This window comes from Bacillus rossius, chromosome 2 (genome assembly GCF_032445375.1).
Source record: "Bacillus rossius redtenbacheri isolate Brsri chromosome 2, Brsri_v3, whole genome shotgun sequence".
Classification (NCBI taxonomy): domain Eukaryota; kingdom Metazoa; phylum Arthropoda; class Insecta; order Phasmatodea; family Bacillidae; genus Bacillus; species Bacillus rossius.
In genome coordinates, this window is record NC_086331.1 from 92,189,506 (window position 1) to 92,214,438 (window position 24,933).

A 24,933-nucleotide genomic window follows, 5' to 3' on the forward strand; every position below is an offset into this window, starting at 1 on the left:
ATCTTGTACAACAAGAGGGAGGGAAAAATAGCTAAAAAAAAATATCATTCCCTTCCTTAAATATTTGCACACACATTAAAACACTGTCATAAATCTGCTATCTTTGTTTGAGTTATGACACTATTTTATTGGGTCTGCAAAATAATAATCACCATCCTCATTTCAGTTGTAATTTTATAGCACTAAGATGTTCTTTTAATGAAGAAAAATGATACCGTAAATTTCTTTGTGCAGGTGTAAGATTTCTGTTATAATTAATTAACATATTTGTCAATTTGTTGCTTAGCTGTTCTGAAATTTCATTTTAATGGCACATTGTAAGAATGTCTTCATTTTCTTTCTATTAAGAAATCACCTGCTGAGGATTGTCAAGATCTGTATATACAAACATATTTCCATTCTTTTAACTTGTTAAACATCACAAGAGTGCTTTAACCCCAAGACTAGAGAGTGCTATGACCATATGGTAAAACAAATTAATTAACATGTTTAATCACATTTGCCAATCCAAGACACTTACCTTGAACACGCTAATGTCCATTGAACTGTCCATTGGAAGCAGTTCATCATAGTCCACTTCAAATTCTTGGCGAGGGATTGTTTTCACTAAAGAATGCTTTTCTTCAGTGTGATCGCGTACCCAACTGCTACTTGAGTGTATACGATACTGATAACTGATGACCATCCAGTCAGCTGAGTAGCAATGCACACAGTCCCGAACATGAGGTGGTAAATCATTCCTAAGAAAAGGCAAAACTGACTTGCAAGTTTTCAATTGTGAAATAATGCCATCACATCTACACTCAAGCATATATAAGCAGCATTTGCCATATAATGTTTCTTAAAATCATGATGGAGCTGCCTGGGCATGTTGTATATATAAAGGCAGTGCATGTGTTTAGGAACTCATTTTTCTTTATGTCTTCAGAAAAGGCACCAGCTGGCCCCATTCTCCTGGAAAACCAACAGATAACTGCCCATAAAATAGAGATAACTCCTTATCTATCAATAGTGCCATCCCACTGATTTTTTTTTATGTTCTAGGTAACTGCCCAGAATCTGTCATCATTTTATGAAAAATTGGACACTGCAGATTCTGACTGGTTATTAAAACCAAACATTTTGTTGTGCAAAAATTTTTATAGTAATGACTGCATTCTGCATAAAAAAAATAGAGTCAAAGAGTATAGACAAAACATTTGATTATAGACAGTTATTATTATGATCGATTTTGTACACAGGATGGTATAAAAATAGTCACTTTGTAACAGGATGTATGCCTGTAGCGAGTGCCAAACTGGCATCAAAGCAGACTCGCTGAGCCATCTGTCATAGTGAACGAAGATTATATCTGGCTCAGGGGAGAAATAGGAGACACCTGTTACTAGCCATCAATAGTAAGTCACTTGCTGAGTGAATTTCAGGAGCAAGTCACAAACGATTAGCTGCTGGTGGAGAACCGAGGGAGAAAGGCTTATCGCCACAAGGAACGACGTCCTGACGCTCCACTTGCCAAGAGAGTAAGAGCTTGCGAAGAAAGTGACGAATCATTGTGAGACTCGCTGACACCACACCACGGCGGAGGTAGTTGTGGGACCCAACATGGGGAGGAATGACATCCCGATACTTTGCTCGCAAAACGACCGAGAACTTGCTGGGCAAGTACCAAATTCTTACCAGGCTTGCTGACACCACCACAATGGAGGCAGCCGTGGAGAGAGATTGCTGTCATGCTGTCCAACAGGGGTCATTGGATCTTCAGGACGAGTTATCATTTCCCGAGAAAGAAAGTTGCTCCACCCAGCTCGGAAGGATGTCTGTGAGACTCGCTGAGTGAGAATGGTACCTGGGATTTTCAAGTGAGTAGACTTCTTAAATAAGGCCGCAGTTATCATTGGCATGTGTTTTCACAAATTAGTTATAGATGATATGTGAACTAGAACCGCCAATGGCGAGTTGAGACCTAAGCTTTTTTTTAAACAGAAACTAACATAAGGCCATCACCCACTGGAAGATCAGGCAACATATTAGAGGACAGTAGCACAATGAGAAACCCACTGCATTAAAGAAAATTTTTAATTACATATTAATTTGGCCTATGGTGAACTGTGTTAAACGTTCAGTCATTAACCAGTTTAACATAGATAACCTCAGTAGTTAGGTTTACGTTTGGAACAAGTGTGACGTTTAGTAATATGTATTCTTTAATGTGGTTTACTAGGTCTGAGAGGGTGATAGCAGAATATGGGACGTTCAAGTATTACGTAATGCAATTGTAAAATGTTACGATGCATTACAAGGGCGGGAGGGGGGTTCGAACAATGTGTTACGTAACATTGTTTTTTTTTATTTAAACAAAAAACTAGGCAATTAAAATTTCCCACGTTCGCAACCCTTTTCGTTGATGTTTTACGGGGATTCCCTCGATTGTATTGTACGTCATTTTTATTTTGTTTTTGTTGTCAGTATTCGTTAGTGTGTACGCAGAAGTACATTGCTGTAGTCAGTATTGTTAAAGTGAGTTTATACTGTAATGTCCTCAAAAGAGGGAGATTTGCATCATCAGCTGTTCTTGGCCTATAAAAGCTCACATGCTGACTTGCCGGCGCAACTTGGCCAAAAAAATGCCAACGAAATTTGGAAAACGGCTAAAGAAAAACTAAAAAATAAAGAAAAGTTTATAGAACATATAAATGATGTTACACCTATCCCTCACTTAGCACGACTAATTCATTCCTAAAAATGCTCGTGTTATTCAAAACCACGTATTCTGAAGCATTAGTTTCCATAAATAGCAAGGCTAATTTATTTAATGTGTTCCAAAATTGTGTAGGAAAATATACTTTACGTAATATATATGCGTTGAATAACACTCAACTATAAATACATATGTCATACCTTTTATCTTTATATGCCTACCATCGCACTTTGATAAATACGACACCGCGTAACTGAAGAAACGTGGTTATGTACTTTATCGTCAGTCGGCTGGCTGACTTGCCCACCCGGGCAAGACCTTCAACTCACGTCGCGTATCTTTCCAAACCATCCTTTATTGACAGTGAAACCGATATTACTGTTCGGATAATTACATTTTAATTTTTCAAAAATTAAAGTGCTTATTTGCGTATCACCACCTGGTTCACACCAATCCAGTCAGGCCAATGATTATTTTTTTCATTGCAACATTCATTTAACAACCTTCTCCACATGAATCATCTGTTCATTTCTGTTCCGGTCAAATATATTCCCGCTAGTACAACCAACAGCATCAGACTTATATAAAATTTGGTAAGAGTCCTTATTTCGTATGATTATGCGCACAGTAGACTAGCTTAAAACTAAAGTGCGACCAACATAAGCGTGGCCTTCATGACAATTTACGTGCCATAATACTTCTAGTTTTGTCTCAAATACTTGAACACGATGCATTACGAGTGATCAAGCACGTACAGTTACCGGCAGCTGAATGGGCAGACGTTGCTTTTGTTTGAGTGAAATCTCTGCCACTGGCTAGACTGAGTTCACGGCCCGGTTTGTGGCCAGGCGACAACGGTACGGTACGGCACGGCGGCATACGCGCGGATGTAAAAACATTTTGTCCTTTACACTCCATAGCCACAATTTAACTTGCCATAGCTGATGTTTGTACAACAGCCGATAGCGTAGACAGACCCGCGGACACATCTCTCCCCCCCTTGTTTGGCTAACTGTATCTCACGGCACATCTTTTGTTTACAGAAGTTGAAACAGACTTTGTGGCGTCGTGTTCAACATTTTTATTTTTTTTTTGCCTGCCAAGATTTTGTGCTAACTGAAATTTACAGACGTGCTATTCAAGACTGGGGCAGTAAAATTCACATCGCGCTAAATGAATCCGCGCAATCTGAAGACGTGTTAAGTGAGGGATAGGTGTATACAAGAGTTCAAGGTGAAGGCTACGAAGAAGAAAGCAACAATGCTTAATTATTTTACACAGATAAGTTTACTCCTAATATGTAATAATATTACATATAGGTTGTCGTGGTTCGGGTTTCATGAGGGTCATTGCGGTGCTTATAGATAATGGCCGCCACCAGGTGGAAGGGCACGTTGACCCGGCTGAGATCCGTCTCAGAGCGTGACATCGCCCGTGTGAGGCTAGACTAGACCCTCGGTTACCTACCGTAATATGCCCAGACCTGGCCCACTCTCAGCGTCCGGCACACTTGTGCTATACGTATTAACAGTGGGTTCTCCAGGCGTCCCACACGCCTGCTCACGAGGTATAGGTTGCCACGTAGTTGGTGAAAAAATAAAAGAAGACAGTTATAGTTAAGGTGTTTAATGTGTGTGCATACTCCCATACACGGCTTCACGACGATACAGTTCCAAGACCCAAGGCACTTAATTGGATCATGGGAATAAGGACCACGCACGTGGCCACACAAGCGATTACTTAAGCAGCGTTAAAAAATCTCGTTAAGAGTCGAAAATGATTTAAATAAACAGTCCCTCAACCGAGGCAAGCCCCGGGGATAGCGTGAAAGAGATTTGAATTTATTAAGAAAAAACGGAACTAATGGTCAGTGAACAAAGAGTGAAGTCCCTGGGTGCAGAAGGCAGTGTCTTACCTCGGTCGTTGGCAGCGGAGAACTGGCAGAGCGAAGGGCACCCTCGGAACAACATGGCGCCTTCCCGCCTTGCCAGATTACCATTACGCCCTTCCAATTAGGTGCCTTGCAATCTTACATACGGAAATACAAAAACACTTCCAAACTTAAGGCACGCTCTCTCACGGCTCTACTATTATTAAACATACAGTTATTAGTTTCTAATATTTAAATACATGCCGACTTCATTCACGTTCGGGTCCGCCCGGCAACGTCTGTATCTTACACACTTAAAATTACATACTAAACAAAACAAAAGCCCTCCCGTCCGTCAGTGGTGACACAAATAAATGGGGAAAAAATAAGAAGTTTTACGATATAATTATTACAAATTATGGGGAACGTCGCACTGCCGCTACAGCGCCCTCTAGAGGTAGTTAGTGGCGCGCTATTTAAACACACGACTACGTACTCATGACGGTGCAACTGCCAGTGCGGGAAGTGGGACGAGGGGCAAGGGGAAAGTGACAGAGGCTGATCAGGCTTCTGGGGCGCAGGCCCGGTTGACGTCAAGGTTAGGTATGTAATATATAAACCAAACCTAGATTTTTTATAAAAGAACTGGTCATAAGTATTATGTATTTTTAGCTACCTACGAAAACATCAAGCACGCCAGCAACACTATTGTCAGCAAAGTCTAATGTCCCACCGACTTTGCGTACACTTCAACAAAAACAGGTGCGTAAATACACTTTTTCAGTACAGTTTACGGTAACCTAAGAGGTTAACACTCTTGCTAACAGCTGAAGGTAGCGGATTCAATTCCTGCTAGGGGCAAACATTTATGTGATGAACTTAGATGTTCATTATGAGTGGTCGCCCCAAACATTATTAATTAAACGTAGGGGAATATTTTTATGAAAATTTTAAGTCAATTTTACTAAATAAAAAAAAATTAAGATTTCTAACATTGAAAAAGTTTTTATATACGCTTTATTGTTTAACACACTATCCTGCTTATATATATGTATATGTTCTATATTGCATGTCTCAATTATACCTATTCTTAATTTATTTTTACTTTGTTTATAGGATTCGGATGTGGTAACTTCATCCACATGTTTATCTCTTACGAAATCGATTGTCGGAGTCGCTGGAAGAGAGAGTACTGCCGTCAAACGAAAGATGAGCAATACCCATGATGAGCGAAGTGAGATTACTGATGAGGAAACTGTGGACAACCTGGACATCCCGGTCTGCGGAAGCACATACGACTTTGATTGTTTTGGATATCACTAAAAATGTCCAAACAAACCAGCTCAAGAAACTCTTATAAAGAAAATTGACATACTTCAACAGAGAATAAATCGCGGGTGCGCGGGAATAAGGGGATAAGTCAAATATTGGCAAAAATGTTTTTTTTATGGTACCGGTATGAATAAAGGAGAACAAGCTCTACGAATTGGTCCAAATGGGTTAAGTCTAGCACCCTTGTGTGTTATTATTCTATGGCACTGGACGTTTGGAATGATTAATTACTGATCTTGCATACTTGGAAGAACTTTAAATGTTTAATATCTTAATTTAAGTAATTTTGACATATCCCCTTTTTCCCGCGCACCCGCGAAATGTTCTTACTAAAGCAAGGGACACTGGTATAGCCAAAGATAATGTTCATAAAAAAATAAAAAACTACGGAAAGAATTGAAAGAAGAAGAAAAATGTTTAAAGAAAAAAGAGACATTGCCAAGTGTGCAAAAAAAATTCTAAGCCAAAGAAAAACTTGAGAAAGCTGAACATCAGAAAAACAATCCTGCTGCAGTAAAACCTCGATCTGGCCCTGGGCAACCCCCTTTGGTTGACTCGCAACCTGCTCTCCTGGAGACCATAATTAACACTGCCATTCATTGCAGCGCTGCTGATGAACGCCGCCGAACAGAGATGATTAGGAGTTGTCTCACTCTGTCCGACCTGCATGAGAGGTTGTTGTTGATGAGATTCCAAATGTCTCGAAGCGGCACATATCTTCATTTACTCCCACATGTTTCTAACACTCAAGAGGGAAGAAGGCACGTACGCATCATACCCGTAAAGTTAGCAAAACCACAGTCCGAGATGCACAAAAAAAAGCACGAGGATGGGGAATTCTGCACTGCTACAATTAGGTCCTTGGAATCTCTCGCCATGCTTCTGGGACCGCAGCAAGTATATGTTCTGTCTCAAGACGATAAGGCCCGTGTACCAATAGGTTTACCCGCAGTGAAAAGTCAGAGCCCTCTTTTAATGCATATGCAATACAGAGTACTTTTACCTGACCATGACTGGGTCGTGGCAAAGCTGCACAAACTTATTCCTTCTGTATATGCCGGCGTCAACGTGGATCTTGATGGTTTCGGTAAGGAAGAAGCTGTTGGTTACAGCGGGCCAACACACATATCCATAATGAGTGGGAAACTTGCATCCTCCACAGCGAACACCCATGCTTATGATTTCGAATCACTTTTATCAGTGTCTGCATTCAAACCCTTAATGATGACAGAATCGAACACCGTGAAGCCAGTGAACATCATCTTTGTAGATGGTGGGCCGGATGAAAGCCCGCATTATCGGAAAGTCAAGAACTTTACCATACAAAACTTCAAAAAATAAAACCTGGACGCCCTGTTCATAGCAACTAATGCTCCTGGGCGGAGTGCATTAAACCGAGTTGAGCGACGCATGGTCCCCGTCAGCAAACGACTGTCAGGCGTCATCCTGCCGCATGAAAATTTTGGTTCTCATCTCGACAACAAAGGAATTACTATTGATGATGATTTGAAAAAACCAAATTTTCAGCACGCTGGGGAGACACTTGCTAAGGTCTGGAGGAAAATGAAAATTGACAACTACAATGTTTCGGCAGAATATAGAAAGCCCAAAGATAGCTTTCAGGATCCAGCAGAACTCAATCTAGCATGGTATAGTGCTCACGTCCATGAATCGCATTATTTCTTGCAATTGATTAAATGTGCGGACGAATCCTGCTGTTCCTGCTCGAGGAGTGCATTGAAATCTGTCTTTCCGGATACTTTTCTGCCGCCATCCTGCCCAATCCTTCAAACCCCAAGAAAGCTAGTGGTACCTAGTCAGCTAGACAAAGGTTCATGCAAGTTTTCACCACTTCTTGTGAGGTTGTCCGTTGATCTGTCACCTCCTCTAGAAGGGTTTAAGCAGATGCCTTATGATTTCTTTTACCATCAATACAACTCGATCTCAAGAACATAATATGTGCAACCTGTGGGATCAATTTCACATCTCACAAGAGTGTGCAAATGCACAGTCGTTACATGCATGGCAAGACTCCCCAAGACCGTCGTGAAAGTAGAGTAAGGTCACAGCGACTTGCTGCCAGAAGGGCAAATGAGCTTCTCTGCATTGTGTGCTGCTGTGAAACATTGTCGGAGGATGCTGGTTGGCTCGAAGAAGACGAAGTTGATGGTAGTGGTTTAACAATTCCGGAAACCTCTTCATCTTTTTTCAGGATGCCAGTAATGAAAGAGTCTGAGTGGCTGGCAAACCCATGGACAGAGGAGCAGTAACTCCAATAAAATTGTTTTTTTTTTTATATACCTACTTATTTAAATTATGATAGATTTTATTTAAAAATTTTTATTAAGAATACAATTTAATTTAGTAAAAATGTTTTATTTCAGTTAGGTTTCTGTTTCTAATTGCATTGCCAAAGGTTAAGCTAAATAAGTTATTTTATTTTAAGAGTTTATTAGTAGAAAAAAGTAAAATAGGAGAATGCATGAAAAGAACAATGCTGGATGAAGCCAAATATGTATGTAAGACAGGGCCTAGTCAGGAAAACGGCGTAATTAAATATAGAATTTGTAGTAAAAGTTTATTAAGGCAAATTTGAGCCCATTTTAACATATTTTAAACTTAGGAAAATTTTTTATTACATTATGTGTGATTGTTTATTAAATAACAATATAAATAAATAAAATAAACAATATACGCATTTATTGCGAGTTAGAAATTGCTTGTTTTATTTATTATTACCGCAAACTCGATTAAAACACTAACAAAGGTATTTTAGCAACTTTCCAGTACTTTGCGCAACATAATTATGACTTTTAGGTAAAAATGGTCACTTGGGTGTTACGTAACATTTAAGGAGGGGGAGGGGGTACAGAAAAATGTTATAGCATGTTACATGGGGGGAGGGAGGGTCAAAAATGTTCAAAAATTTAGTTACGTAATACTTGAACGCCCCCATAGTGAGATTTAACGGAAGGTTGATGGTTGTAAATGTTCAAAAAAATGTTAAACAAAACAATTGATACTAACAATGAGATCACAGCTAAACTCCAGGAGTTACTGATATTGCATCCCTCTGTCGTTCTCAAGTCGTCGTCGTGAACTTTGCAACAATTTTTCAATAATTACTTGCCTGATACTAGTTTTATGCTTCCCATCTCAAACTACGAAATGAAAATGAATAATTTTTGATGCTTTATTTACTAATTATGTTTTACCATAGTTTTACACTTATAATCTAGATATTTGTGCATGCCATTTGATTACATAGTGGTATGATAAGTTCGTAAATTCACAGATGAGAAAATGTTAACAATTATTTTGGCAATCAAATTTGAATGTTGACGGGAATATTTGAGGTGTGTTTAAAATAATCACCTGTCTGGATCTTTTGTGTATGCCTAAACATATGGTGTAGTAACCAATATTACTCTATAGTTATTTTTAAAAAACCTGATTCAATGTGGGTATATTTGCAGGGTAATTTGTTATATTTGCTCAAAATTTTTGTAATCCCTTCCAGAAGATATAAGGTATTTTAATATATGCTAGAAATTGTTTTATGTGTAACAGCTTAAGAGCAAGTGGGTTTACAGCATTTAAATTGCAATATGAGAGTTGTTCCAACCTAAAACCTCATCAAGCGTTAGCTTGTGGGAAATTTTCTATTGTAGAAAGAAACATTCAACATGTCACTGTCCCCAGTTAATCAAGACATTCAATTTATTTTCATTAAAATTTTCTGCTTAGTATCAAAGTGTAAATTGTATTAGTCTGCATCTCCATCTTAAGCAGTAACATAGAATATTTTATAATGTTAAAATGCAAACTAAAATAAATTATAATAACATAACATTTATTATTTTTATTCAAATGCTCATCATTATGGGAAAGTTTAATTCACTGTTTAACTTACACTTTGTCAATTTCCAGAGTCGCCAAGGAAAGGCAATACTTATTTTTAAATCAATAAGCATATACAACTATATTCCTAATTATATATGGGAATTCACTGACCCTCTAATGTTTTCCATGCCTATAGCAACCCTAAAATAGTGCCTGCAAACATTCAGACAGTAGAATCAATTTCATAGAAGTTAATAAAAACAAGTTTATCTCCAATAGCTTGAGCTTGAATGTTTTTGCCTCCATTAATAATTTATTGGGCCAATACAAGAATGTACTTAGAAATCTGTTTTCTAAAGGTTTTAATAAGCCTTTAACTGCTTCATCTAGAAGTTTTAAGCCACTTTCTTCAGTTTCATGCTCATTCCTTGATTTTTTTGTTTTGTTTTGTTTTTACTCTTCTGCCTCAATTTCCAAATTCTGTTCCAGTTTATTTTGCTTTTCCTTTTATTTTCAGAGTTTTCTTCTTATCTCCTCTACAAAATAAGCACATCAGCTCATAAGTCCACCCTAGACAATACCTCATTTCTGCTATGCCTTCTGTTATACCCATGGGTATAAACATGGGCCTGACAGTTTCTCTAGCATAAGAAGAGAAAGAATGTGTTACTCCATACACTCAATATTTGGTGTGCGAGCAGAAAACCAGACAATGCAGTTGCCGACTAAAGCAAGCATATCAGGGTAGGAATAAACTTGTCAATTTGACCAAATATTAAAAATATGTGAAAGAAAGCCGCTTTTTATTCTAAAATTATGTAACTTGGCAAATAATATTATATTCTATACTAACTTGTAAAAAAATATAAGTTTTCTTGGTTTAAAAAAAAGTGCAATTTTATACTTAATAAGAGTAAATTTTTCTTGGTAGGTTAGTTTCAAAATCTAGGAAATAATATAAAATGTAAAGGATTCAAGAGAATTTAGGTTTGATTTAATGTAAATTATTTATGATATATTCATAATATTGCATTAATAAGACAGCTCATAGCACTAATTCGCAGAAATAATTGTCCTAATTTCATCGTTAAGATTTCAGAATACTACCAATTCAGGTTTTTTAAATATATAAATTGAATAATTACTAAGCTACTAGACTACTTTGAGAAGTCGTAATTAAGAATATATTTTACCAAGCAACACAAAGAAATAAGCATAGTTTAAGATCATAGTGGTTCCCATGATAAACTTAAATCCTAAGTGTAAGAAAACCATCTTGAATTTTCATTTAGGTTAAGAGGTGTGCAGTTCCTAAGAATTGTTCATTTAATAATCAATAATTAATGGATATTCATTGTTCTGATGAATATAGGTGTTTAATAAGAAAATTATTTTTTTTTCTTTTCAGTTAATTATGATCATTAAATTTATTTTTATTATAAGTAAAAGGTAAAGGTTATAGTACTACCAGGTATGAAATGCCCAAACCAATTATAGCAATTCGATAAACAAATATACACTTTCAATTAATTTTTGCAAAAAGCACAATTTGTATAACTCCGTAACATATTACAGTAGAGCACCCCTCAACCGGAATCATTGGGGGGAGGTCTATTCCGGTTATGGGAAAATTCTGGGTAAGGGGAGTTGCGGTAGGGCCGGCCTCCGGGCCGGTTGAATGACCTTCATTTAAGCAAGCTGGCAGGCACGTGTTTCTTATCTCTGTGGGTGGGTGCGTGCGTGAGCGAAGAGGATGATGAAAAGGGTTCGGGGGAGGTAGTAGGACTACAGCTACAGTGTTGTGTTACTTCTGTGTTGACGTGCTAGTGATTCACACTTCCTGGAGAGTGTATAGCCACTGCCACGCACAGTTTACATTTCATATACACAAGAATAACACTTCAAGCATCTCGTTTGAAAACACAGAGATAGAGAAATACAGGTAAATGTAGACTGTTTAACCATATATTAACGTATAAATATGTACATAATACATATTTGTACACTAAATTATTGTCTACAAACTGAAAGCATCACACGTTGGAAGTAAATGTTACTCGCTATCAGGTGTGTCAGTGAGTATAGTGGGAGTCGGTGTACATACTCTCGGGCCGGCCGGAATTTTCCGTTTACTTGACATAGTGAAACAATAAAACTACTTATAGCATAAACATCTTCATAGTAATTCACGTCCGACGCAAAAACCAGCGGTGTATTTACGCAATGCACGGGAAAGACTGGCTATAATTAGCTCTCTGACAGACGTGCGCGCGCGCGCCTACAAGACATGTACAGTCAGGCAAAAGCAAAAATGCCTCGTTCCAGTGCGGAAATGTTTTGGAGATGTTTTGTAATGTTTCAATTTTTTTTTGGAAATTAGTTCCGGATATCGGGAGTTCCGTTTGTGGGAATTACGGTTGAGGGGTGTTCTACTGCATTTTAAAAAAATTTTCCCAGTGGCGAGATTTCAACCAAATTAATAATATATCTTTTACTTCAAAGTCACACACTCTGCCACTGCATTATTATGACTCTATGAACCAGTAGAAGAGACTTTGATTAATCAATGCAGTAATGCCATTTTCTTACGTATTTCATAAGTTGTGATTACTTCTTGCTATAACTAGTTAAGTTTACAATATATATTACAAGATAGTTTCACTATCATAAAGATTCATTTGGCACACCAATACATTTGGTACATCCCCTAATGTTCACAAAAGGCATTATGTATGTGTTTATGTTGCCACAAGCAGGTCAGCCATCTTGACAACTTTGTATCATGGCTGGCTTTAAAAGCTATACATCAAATTTTCAATAGTTCATCTGTCATAGGAACTGGATATATTTCAAATTTTAATGGTGGACCACTGGTCAGCATTACATACGAAAATTAAAACATTCTTTTAAAATTTGCAATGCCTTAGCCAAGTTAGAGTGACAGTGCTACTTAACTATTTTTTCTTAATGTAGGATACTTAGAACCAGTGCTGCAAAAGTCTTTTAAGAATCATGAATTTGTACCAGTAAACAATGAATGGCTGACTTTCATAGTTTTCTTCTCCATTTGAAGCAATTTCTACTCAGCCAAAGAATATCAGTTGAGACTTCCCATGGCAAAACTCTGGATATCTGTGGTAGGTATCTGCAGAACACCTCTTATTTGGTCTGAGGCTGGATAAGCTCTTAAGAAAAGAGAAACCAAGCTAAGACTTTCTGACGGAGTGTACTACACTTGTAAAGTAATGCTTTTGAACACCATGTAGAAAAAACATTCTTTCCATCTCCAACGTGCCTCTGAGGACAATTAGGGTAGTAATGCTTAACAACCATATCTTTAAGAGGAGCCTAATTACTTGTACAATTGTACAGAGCATTCACATACACACCCTCAATGAGTGATATGTTTATAGCAAATCCCTCTAAAATTTTATTTTTGAATATCTCAAATTTGACGATTCAAAGCACCTGGCCCATTTATTTTAAGGATGCCCTTAAGTCAGTACTATATACAATGAAAAAAATTATAAATTCCAAAATCTCAAAAAGTAAATAAGAAAAACCAATTTGAGAAACAGTGGCATTAATATAAAAAAAAAAGTTTACGAAAAATTACATGCCAAAAGCTCTGATGCCCAATCTATGGCAATATGTAATTTCTAATTGATTTTTGAACACTTAGTCCACTAAGAGTACTAATACTGGACAATTTACACAGTATTTCTAAAATGTTGAGTGTTTTAGATGTAAGAATATTTTTCCACAAGAAATTTATTGAATTTTTAATAAATGTGAGGCATGAAAATCTGGTAATAGATGAAATAGATGTAACTTACAGAGATTCTTCAGGAAGTATTGATGAGAGAGTCCTGATTTTTCGTGGTATTATCCGGACTACTATGTCGTTCTCTGGGAAATCCAAAACATTCTGTAAGGCATCATGATCCAGCAACATGCGATGTTGCTGTATAAACTCTTCATAGTCCAGTGGGTCAACTACATCATACAATGATGCCTGCAATATAAATGTTAGGAATAAAAAAATTATCACCTAATTACAAGCTTAAGCCTAGTAATGCAAGTTTCTTAAGTAGGCAACAAGGTGAACATCTTGCAAGGATGTATCCAGCTCAAAATAGAAGGGAACAGAGGCATTTTTTAGAATTCAACCTCTTTCATGCGATAGAAGGGTCCATGGTGACATAAAATAAAACAACAATAAAAGGAAAAACATCATTCACTAAAAAAAAAAATTTGAACAATAGTATGTAATAAGTTTCTTTAAAAGTGTTGAAATACCAACAACAAACCTGTTAATAAATATTTCAGAATTTTTTTGTTTATATGAGGGTTTTTTTCCCCCCCACCCAGGATACACCTTCGACACCTCTTGTACACCTAAATTTGTGTCTAGTGAATGACCACCATATATACTCAAAACTATAGTGTGGCTTAATCTTGGATTACTGGATACAGTGTAAAGAGTAAAGAGCATTTGTTTTCAATTTCAAACATACTACATCTGACATTAGAACTGACCTTGTTTCTGTATGTGCCGTTGCATGATAAGCTAAAAATATTTTTTTTAATTTTTCTATAGTATTTTTTTGACGTAGCTTATGGTAGGCCTACATTAAAGCTCCTAAAGCAGTCAAAAAGCAGCACAATTTTTAATGAGGAAATCCACATTTCTGGATGCTACTGAAAAAATATTTATTGCTCAACTACCAGATATGTGCAGTTGGGAAGTATGTAAACAAGGTAACATATTCTCTGCTATTCCACCACTTATCACCTGTTCTTTTCTTACAGCAATAAGGAGAGTTCTAAGATGAGGGAAATGAGTAGCAACATGACCATAACCTGTTGCACAGTGTTACCTTTGCCTCATAGGTACACTAGTTGATTAAAAGTCGAGTTACATCAATTCATTCACACACATGTACACGTAACCCACAAAATGGTTAATGAAATTTCCCCTACTCACTATGCTAGCACTTGGGGCCTTTCCACTTCTCAGATGCAGATGTCACAGGCAATTAACAAGCTAAATTACTCATAGTTAACTAAATAAATAATGTTTTAATAAAGAAGGTGCACATAATCATAATATTACACTTTAAGAAGTGATAAGCAGCAATTTTTATTTTATTTTAGTATTCATCAGGTAAATGACAGCACATAATATTCAGGTAGCTTTAAAATTTAATTTTAAAACAAACATACTATGGCTAAACTAGTTAATTTATATTAGGTACATCTAATAACAATTTTTTGTTGTGAGCATAGTTTGCAGTCAGAAATAAAGCTAAGGGTCTGTTACAAATTGTTCCAAAACAGTAACAGAATGTAAACTGATGAACACAACCTCTTTATTCAAAACATTTCCTTCTCAACATTGCTCTTTCCCAAACAACCAACCACATATGCTTTAGTTCTATGATGTGAGTAATTATATATTGTGTGGTAACTAAGTACCATCTAGATAATATTTGTGAAACTTTAAAAAGGTGTGTTAATAATTCATTTATGTTTGATCATTCATTTGAAACATTACTTTCTGTTTTTCTCAATGTTAAGTAGTTAACAATTGGAAGTGAAGCATAAAAGAAATAATTCAGGTATTTGTAAACTATATAAAACACACAAAGTGTAAAGAATTATAATTATGTTGGTAGTGATGTGAAGATATATGTAGCTGAAAGGTTGTCAGCAGTGATTTGTAAAGATGGCTAATAAAGATGTTTGTAGTTAAAGCATGTATTTTAATAATAGGCTTAGACAATGAATCGTGTTCACAATATACTGAAATAACTAAAGTATCATTATAATGCCTATTAAATATTGAGTTATTACACAAAGAACTAAACAAAACTTTTTTAAGTGATTTTTTTAAAGCATGAATGTAAATAAAGCTGTCAAAAAGCTTCAGTAGCAACAAACTATTCTAAAATAGTAATAATTCACCTTCAGAAGTTAGAAGCAATCTAACATGGTAACAATAATGCCTAGAAAAGATAAATTTAAAAAAAAAATAAAAAAATAAAAACAAAAAAAATACAAGCCTGCAAAAGTTATTTTTCAAAAACATTTTTTGCTCATATTCCCTCCATTTAAAATGTAATTTCACCTTAGGAGACTAGATTTAAAGCACTGTCACATCTTTTTGCTATTATAATAGTGTTGTTTTGTTCAAAGATAGCAAAAGTTATTATGACATATTTTGTATGATTTACTTAATTATGAATGCATAAAAAAGACAATATCAACTTTAATTGCAAATGAATTTACATACATGCAAGTATTAAAATGATGTTGGAGATCTTTATTTAAATTTTATAAATTAAACATCAAGTTCAGGATAAATGAAAACTCCTGCCTAAATTTTTTTTTAACAAAAAATGTAGAATTTCTATAATGGATACTGTCAACTATTTTTCATGCACAACGGTTATTTTAAAAGTTTGTGTTCACTTTTTGTTCATCATTTATGTTCGTTGTCATGCTTCAGAAATATACCAACCTATACTCAGCTCAATGCACAAAACATAAATCAAATATAATATTTCTAATTTATATAATACATCATTCAAGAATTACTTACAGATGATGAAAATCCAGAAATATTTGTGGTACTTTTTGTTAGATCTTGGGAATATGACGATGCTATTTGCTTTCTAACGTCTGCTGCATGTTGCCTATTATCAAACAACAATTATTAATTCAGCCACAGCATACAAAAATACCCTTGTTGGGCTGCATGGAGTACAAAGAAAGCAGTTATGTTAACACAAAGTAGCACTACACAAAGTAATCAAAGCTCTTCATGTACATAGTAACAGAGGTCACTAACTTAGTAAGTACTTGGTATATTCTTGACTCTTTTCTCACTATATGAAAGAGAAAATTTTAAAGCCATACGCAAAACACTATTAAAAAATTAAATTAATATTTTTATAATTTAATATTGTTACCTAAGACATTAGGTAATGCCTGAAATGATAACAAAATTTCTAGAATATTGTAATCCCACATAGTAAATTTAATACCTACAGCAAAGGCTATCAGTATAGAGTGAAGGTTTCAAATTAAAATTAACACAAAAAGTGGTAAATTTATATTAATTCCTAGTTTTAAATTTGGCAGAATAACCATGATACTTATATATAGGTGATTTTTTAAAAGGTAACTGTCATACTATTGTAAGATAATGATTAAAAAAGTAAAATCGAAATCAAGCACATTTTTATAAAAAATGTAACATACAAAAGTCAAGAACATTTACTAGTACTCTTCTTATTAGAGATGATAGGTAGTTTCCCCAGAACAAAGTTTACCAATATAAAAAAAACTACCACATATTAAACACTAGCTGCCCGACCCGGCTTCGCATGGCTATACTAATGGAAAAAAATTAAGCCACATCTCCCATTTACAGTAATGGTAAATTAAAAAAAATTCTGTGAAAATTTATTACAATGGTGTATAATGTAACGGAGAGAAAATGAATAGCACCGATGGTTTCCCGACTCGTGCACGCAACGTACAACTGATGTACCCGTACTTCGCTACGGCAGTCTACAGGCAGATCACTCTTGCGCCGCTCAATATACATGCCCCTCCTTGTGGGTACGCCACTTCCGCGCGATGCCCGTTGCCATGGAGACGCAGAAGGCATGAACAATGCAAAATCCTGTTCTCATGCAGACAAAATACCCACAGTTGCCTGGTTTTAACCATCCATGGGATCTAATTTTCGGAAAATGTCATCCTGCGTAACATAAGGAACATTACTGTGAAGTTTCAAGTCTGTAAAATATATATACTTGAAAAAAAGGGCAATAAAAAAACAAATTAAACACAGAGAGAGGAAAAAAAACAATAGTTTAGGTTAAGATTTAAAGTGATAAAAAGTATTTAAATACTAATTGAACTCTTATGAGGGTACTGATTGCTTCATTGTTAATATTACACGGGTGTTTTTTACTTGTATGGGAAAATTAAGAATGATAAGGCATCTAGTGCGTGGCAACAATGTTAATAGGCAATAGGAAATAAACTTCTAGCGCCTGCGGCATTGTCAACACACACTTCGTACATGTACTGCATGTCGTATCTAACCCCCTCCAACGCATTTGATTCTAAATTGGACTTTTAGTAAGGATCCCTAATGTTATTGATAATATAATATAGCCTATAGCCTTCCTCGATAAATGTACTATCCAACACTGAAAGATTTTTTCAAATAGGACCAGTGGTTCCTGAGAGTAGCGCGTTCAAACAAACAAACAAACAAACTCTTCAGCTTTATAATTTTATAGTATAGATTAAATTATTACTTAAAAAATAGTAATTATTTTACAATGAGACACGGTAGAAGAATTACCCTAAAATACATCAAAATATAATTTATGTGTCTAATTAGACACTGTAATTCACAAAAATAACTAAACTAAAACAAAACTTACTATATCTAGAAAGTATTATAAGTATATATCACCTAATACTACAAAATAAAAAACAATAGGTACCCTAAAGATAATTAAATACTACAAATTCTAATTAAAGTATTATACGATGATGAGATATTGCCTAATACACCAAAATCAAACCCTAAAAGATAATTAAAAAAGTAACCAAACAAAAAATTTTTTGTCTAAGAAGTATTAAAAAATGTTGTTCGTTAAGCACAACCGTTCCACAAGGAGCCGACCGCGCGAGTGAGCCGCGCGGCATGGTACCTCGCAGAGGCTACCGCCCCCTCGCCCCTCATGACCGACCACCACATGCGCGTGCAATACTTAATACTTATTTGGCTGCAACACTAATACTTACATTTTAAATATTGCGATATCTTTTGAATGAAACGTCCGAATTGAATAATTCAAAAAGTTCTAGAAAGGTATTGAATTCGTCTTGAATATGCAGTAATTTATTTTTATAAGGATTAATACCAAGGTACACAATACAGAGTTTTTGAAGTGACGGCATTTTAATTATTTAAAAAAATAAAAGAAACACTAATTGTGAGATAACTACAATAGTTAGACATATGGTTAAGTGATATTTTTTGAAGACAATTATATGTTCTTCAAAGTGGTAGTACATTGTTTTGTTCTATAATCAATAGGTTTCGCAGCGCACGCAGTGTAAGGATTTTTTCGCGTCATTTTTTACACCTTGGGTTACCTTATTGGACTTTTAGTAAGGAACCCTAATGTTATTGATAATATTATATAGCCTATAGCCTTCCTCGATAAATGTACTATCCAACACTGAAAGAATTTTTCAAATTGGAACAGTGGTTCCTGAGATTAGCGCGTTCAAACAAACAAACAAACAAACTCTTCAGTTTTATAATATTAGTAAAGATTAGTACGTGGATGACTGAGCTTTACTCAGCATTTTTTAATTCGTGGTTTTTCAGGGAAGAAACCTATTTAGATAAACTAAAAAAGCAAAACATTAAGTAAATATAAATTTTCCTTGAAATCATTAGAGCCGTTTCAGAGATAGATTTAGGTTTTTATACATTTATAAAAAAAATATTTAAGTATTTATTTATACGAGCACTTTAAAGTTTAATGCTTTACGCAGTGATCAGAATAAGTAGAGTTTACCTATTAGAGTTTACCTATAACTCTGCCTACTCTGATCACGGGATATAAGAGGAGATTGATTACATATAAGCTATATTGAATAAATATTTTCCAATCCACACTATACTTCATATCTACCTACATAAGAACTTCAGTCGGATAAATAAAAAAAAAATCACTAATGCTCACAGTTCAACACTGTGCTTTAAATAATCTGCTATATTATTTTTTTTATTCATTTTCACTTCACAGTTAATATTTATTATAAGTTTTTGAACTTAACCTAATACTTTCCTTCATACTATGTTGCAGGTATGTCGCAAATTTTCATTTGGAAGGAGTATTTTTAATGTACTTGGTCGCTGTACTCGGGAAAATGCCACATACCTACAACATGCCATGCATAAAAACTGATGATGTTAAGTATGTTACTACACAGACTAGTCACAATGAGTCTTACACCGTTACACAGACCTTCTGATACATCCAAATTATGCAACAGCATTATTAATTAATTATTTATCAATTTCAGTTCGTATGGTGGCAAGTCTGAAATGTTGATGGTATTAAAAATTCTGTTGTGAATTTGAGTGCTCCTTCAGGTTGGTCTTTCATTGAGTCATTACTATAATATATTTTGTACTCTCCAGGAAGTTTGGCACCTATGTCATCATTAATTCTGTCAACATCTTTATTGAGGGGCACGAGTATTGCTCTGTCTTTCAGACCCTCATAATTTTCACTGGCAAAGCAGTTACCAAACACATCAATTACATTGTTGTTTGAAATGATATTTTGTGGCAATTTGATTTCTTCCATTGTAGTCTATTTGATGGCAGTTTGCCAGTTTCCTAACTGAAGTAAATAATCAACAAATTCCCATTGCTCTATATAAAGATGCAAGTTTTCTTCTAGTGTAAATGTCTTTAAAAGGGACCATAAGGAACATCATTTAATAAAAATATCTAATAACTCAGTTTTATTATTTCATGGCCATACAGGCAGACATTGGCGAAAATCTCCTCCAAGTATTATAACTTTTCCACTGAAGGAAGATCAGCATTTCCAATAGATTTCAAAAGTTGATCAATGTTCTGCAATCCATATTTTGGAAGCATCAAAGCTTCATCCATGAGAAAAATATCTATTTCTGATAATTTTCTGGCTTTCGATGAGTTAGGTTTGATACTTGAGACTGAGTCTTGTGTTAATGGTAATTTCAGTCTGAAGGTTTTATGAAAAACAATGAATTGCGGTGGTAGTGTAAAATCACAGGTATTGTAATATAAGATATAAAAATATAATTTTTTCACAAACTAGTAGGAATTACAAAAATATCTCCACAGAGTAAATTTAGAGACGTGTGTAGTAGGTATGTGAAAACAATGTTTTTCTTTCCGTTCTAGAAAGCTATGATATCTGGGAATTACCATTATGTTTTCTAATGTTTTAAAAATTTTCAATTAAAGTGTTGGTGACACCTTGCCACTTGCATGCTTTATAAACGACTATGATTTTCTTGTGTTCCTCGTAAAGTTTATAAATCCAGCCTAAGAGAGTAGGAGTTGTAATGACATAAACAACGCCATGATGAAAACGTCATAAAATGTAATGGAATCAAGATGCATAAAAGGCTCACATAAACTAACCTAACCAACCATCAACAACACACGATTTTACAGTAGGCCTAACTTAAACGAAGCTAACCTAACGAACCATTAAAAAGGTTAACTGCCGAAAAGCTACTCGAAACACCACAATACCGTTTTACATAACTAACAAGAATAATTAGAAGAACTAAATCACACCATATCAGGGAAAGCCTAGCTCTTCAAGATATGCCTTAAATGAAAAATATAAAATTAATATGGTATGTATAAAACTTACTTAGATAATTTATGAGCGAATGCACGCTGAACTGAAGACATAGTGATGCAGCTTAGCTTATTGTAGTCACACAACACTCAAACATTTTTTTAAGCATTGTCCTTTGGACAGTTCATGACGGAAAAATTGTAAAATTAATAAAATAACAACGACTTTTGTTTCACCTAGGAGTTTACCACTAAACAATGCATGGTTGCTATGGGACATAAAAAGATGTAAACAAAACATCAAACTCCAAAGAACATAGAGCACCGCCACAGAGCGGCAAAGGTATGGGAAGCCTTCCTTTCAAAGATGAGAAAGCCACACCCGAAGTTCCACGAAGATAATGCTCCCCTATTTTTTTTCCGTACCACAACAGGTGCTTTTATTTGGGATGTAGCTTATAGGGCCGGTCTTACCATCCCTTGGCAAGGTCCGGGTAAAATTTATCTCCTTGGCAAATGACAAAATGTGTCTTACCACCTATGAGTAGGCGTACCCGGAAGATAAATACCGTCAAATGGGGTGAAATTGTGCCATAGGGGGCGAAATTGTTCAAAATCGTATTTCTTAATGTCCCTCGATTCGTGTTAGTTTTACGACGACTCTATGACAGAAAATTGATGCTCCTATGGATACTTTACTATTGTACATATCTTTGGAAATTCTGTTTCCCGCCTTTTCTAAGTAGTGACTATTTGTTTATTGTGAGGTTGAGTAGCATTTGCAGGTTATGTTGGACACTTTGTTCTGGAACACAATACTGAAGTGGTTGAAACAAAACTTTGTAAGTACCAATTTGTTGTGCATTTCATTATGATTAATTTGATGTGATGTATAGTAAGATAGGTAAAAAATATTTTTATGAATTAATTTTTTTTTGTTTCGCACAACAATTATTGGGGCGACTTTGTGCCTATTAATTCGGCACAAAGTCACCCCTTTGTTTGTAGTATTTACAATAAAATCATTACCTTGAGTAGAACAATCGACGCCATCTTGGATCAACATAAAAACAATCTAGCCTAAATACCAAAGTTAAAGCAACAATTATATAAATATAATTCACACCAACAATAATAAATAATAAAAAAAACTGCTAGCTCAATTTTTTCCATCAATACCATTCCGAAAGAACACATTGCAGAATTACTTTTATTAAAACGAGAGTAATGCATGTTGGTATTTTTGTTTTTTCATTTTAGGTTCATTAACAATGGTGCGGCACTATGTGAGAAAGCGTGGAAGTCGTCAATATAAAAATTATTCAGAAAAAAATCTGGAAAAAGCTTTGAATGAGGTTCGTGCAAAGAAGATTTCTGTTCGTGCAGCTGCTGAAAAGTAAGTTACCAAAAATTTTGTAACTTCTTTACACTTTTTCTGTGCAATAACATTTCCTGTGTCTATACTGATACTTGGTTAATATTGTTACAGATATGGCATTCACAGAAACACACTTTCTGGAAAAATCCATGGTAAACATCCAAATGCTTCAGGTGGGCAGACAACATTTTCCAGCGATGAAGAAGGCTTGTTTGCGAAGTACATTATTGCTATGTCAACTTATGGGTTCCCACTGACTGCATTTGATTTGCAGATGACTGTAAAGAACTACCTTGACAAATGTGGTAGACATGTAAAGAAGTTTAAAAACAATGTCCCAGGGCGGGATTGGGTAGAATCATTTCTCAAAAGGCACAAACAAGATTTAAGTACAAGACTTGCAAGAAATATCAGTCATGCTAGGGCTCGTTCTGATGAAGGGACCATCAATACTTTTTTTGATAATTTTTCCAAAGAGGTGGAAGGAGTTCCACATTCTAATATATGGAACTTCGACGAAAGTAACTTGGTAGACGATCCGGGCTGTAAAAAGGTTATAGTTAAGAAAGGTACAAAGTACCCTGAAAAAATTAGAAATGCTACGAAAGCATGTACCACTATAATGTTATGTGGAAATGCAGAAGGGATTCTTGCCCACATTTACATTAATTACAAAGCTGAGAATCTGTGGCAGACTTGGACAGAGGGGGGACCAGACGGGGCTCATTACAATAGAACCAGATCCGGATGGTTCGATGCTGCGTGTTTTGAGGACTGGTTCACAAAACTTATGCTCCCAATTCTTAAACAGCAACCAGGAAAGAAAATTATAATGGGAGATAATTTGAGTGCCCATTTGAATATAGAAGTTCTAAATCTCTGTGAGAAATATAATATTTCGTTCATTTTGTTACCTCCAAATGCTACACATCTACTACAACCTTTGGACGTAGCATACTTTCGCTCCATGAAAGGTGAGTGGCGAAAGATTCTGAGTGAGTGGAAAGAGACATCCTATGGAAGCAGATGTGCTACTATACCAAAAGATCAGTTTCCACATCTTTTGAAGACCTTGTTGGATAACCTTGCAGTAAGAGGACAACAAAATTTGAAGTCTGGCTTTAAGAAATGTGGGCTTGTGCCACTAGACAGAAATAAAGTTCTAGCAAAACTGTGTGACAGTGTAATGAAAGAAGTTACAGATGCTGATAACTCTCCAACCTTAAGGATCAGTGACAGTTTTTTAGAGGAACTGAAGAAAAGAAGGCACGAAGAAGTGAAAACACATGGGAAAACAAGAAGGCGGAAATTAACTGTACCACCAGGAAAAAGTGTTTGTGCAAATGATTTGTCAAGCAATGCATATGAAAATGAGCCTAGTACCAGTCAACCGAAAACAGGTCGGAAAAATCAGAAACAGAAAACCAGAGATCAACAAGACACCAGTAGCAGTGATATAGAAGATGATGTGCAATATGATGATACTGATGCCAGTGTAGAAGATCTTATTGAGTCAGACTCTGAATCTAATGATTCAAATGGACGTGTGGTAGTTACAGACACATTGGCATCAAGTGTGTGTGATTCTCTGTCGAAAGATCTTAGTATTGGGGACTTTGTAGCATTTCTTTATGATGACATAGTTTATCCTGGGACAGTTACAGCGATAGACGAATCAGATGTCAAAATAAGTGCTATGAGCAGGACTGGTAAATACTGGAAGTGGCCTGAAAAAAAAGATGAAATCTGGTATAAGAAAACAGCTGTTATCAAGATGCTTCCTCACCCAAAACAATTATCACTTGGTGGATCTAAAAAAATGAATCGTTTATGCTTACCTATGTAAATGTAATTTTGTTGCCTACTGTATGTACACAAGTAATTAGGTACCGGTATATGGTATCATTTCCAAGTAGGTAAAGAAATGTGATTTGGTAAACCTATGTTAATTTTGTGAAAATTATCCTTGTAAAGTCACGCTAGGCACTAGTATTTTATGTGTAACATGTTTTTTTTTGCAGTAGTAATAGCTTTGTTTACCGTGTTTGTTAATTGGCAAACATAATTTCAATATATGTATGTTTTATCAAAATTTGTGTTACCCAAAAATTTCTCCTTTTGAATAAGTATACAAAAAGCTATTAGAAGGTAAATTTACAGCATTATTTACGTTTATTTATATTATGCACTTGAAATGTGGAACAAAGTGACCCTTTAATGGGGCGAGTTTATGCCAGAATAATTTTCTTAGGCAAATTACACTGAAATAACACTTGGCATAAACTCGCCCCTATGGAGGGGTGAGATTGTGCCATGAATTTTCTCACATTTAAGCCTTTATGGAAATAGGTATTGAATGTTCCTTGAATATCTAATAAAAGCTGAAGAATGTGCCTACC

General features: G+C 35.4%; 2 protein-coding genes across 2 annotated transcripts in view; one reads left to right on the forward strand and one right to left on the reverse strand.

The window, feature by feature from the left end:
• LOC134529460 (dedicator of cytokinesis protein 7) overlaps positions 1-21,466 on the reverse strand; it is a 262,141-nt gene extending 240,675 nt beyond the window's left edge. Inside the window, exons 1-4 of the mRNA XM_063363592.1 lie at positions 21,230-21,466; positions 16,348-16,441; positions 13,580-13,758; positions 521-740 (exon numbers count right to left, since the gene is read on the reverse strand). Of these exons, the coding sequence (XP_063219662.1) occupies positions 521-740; positions 13,580-13,758; positions 16,348-16,441; positions 21,230-21,270 (534 nt within the window). The 5' untranslated portion in view covers positions 21,271-21,466. The remainder of the gene's footprint in view (positions 1-520; positions 741-13,579; positions 13,759-16,347; positions 16,442-21,229) is intronic.
• A 762-nt stretch (positions 21,467-22,228) lies between these two features.
• LOC134528923 (uncharacterized) lies at positions 22,229-24,380 on the forward strand. The gene is made up of 2 exons (XM_063362591.1): positions 22,229-22,552; positions 22,646-24,380. Exons 1-2 carry the CDS (start codon positions 22,428-22,430, stop codon positions 24,378-24,380), a joined length of 1,860 nt encoding a protein of 619 aa, XP_063218661.1. The 5' UTR covers positions 22,229-22,427.
• Positions 24,381-24,933: the final 553 nt, after the last annotated feature.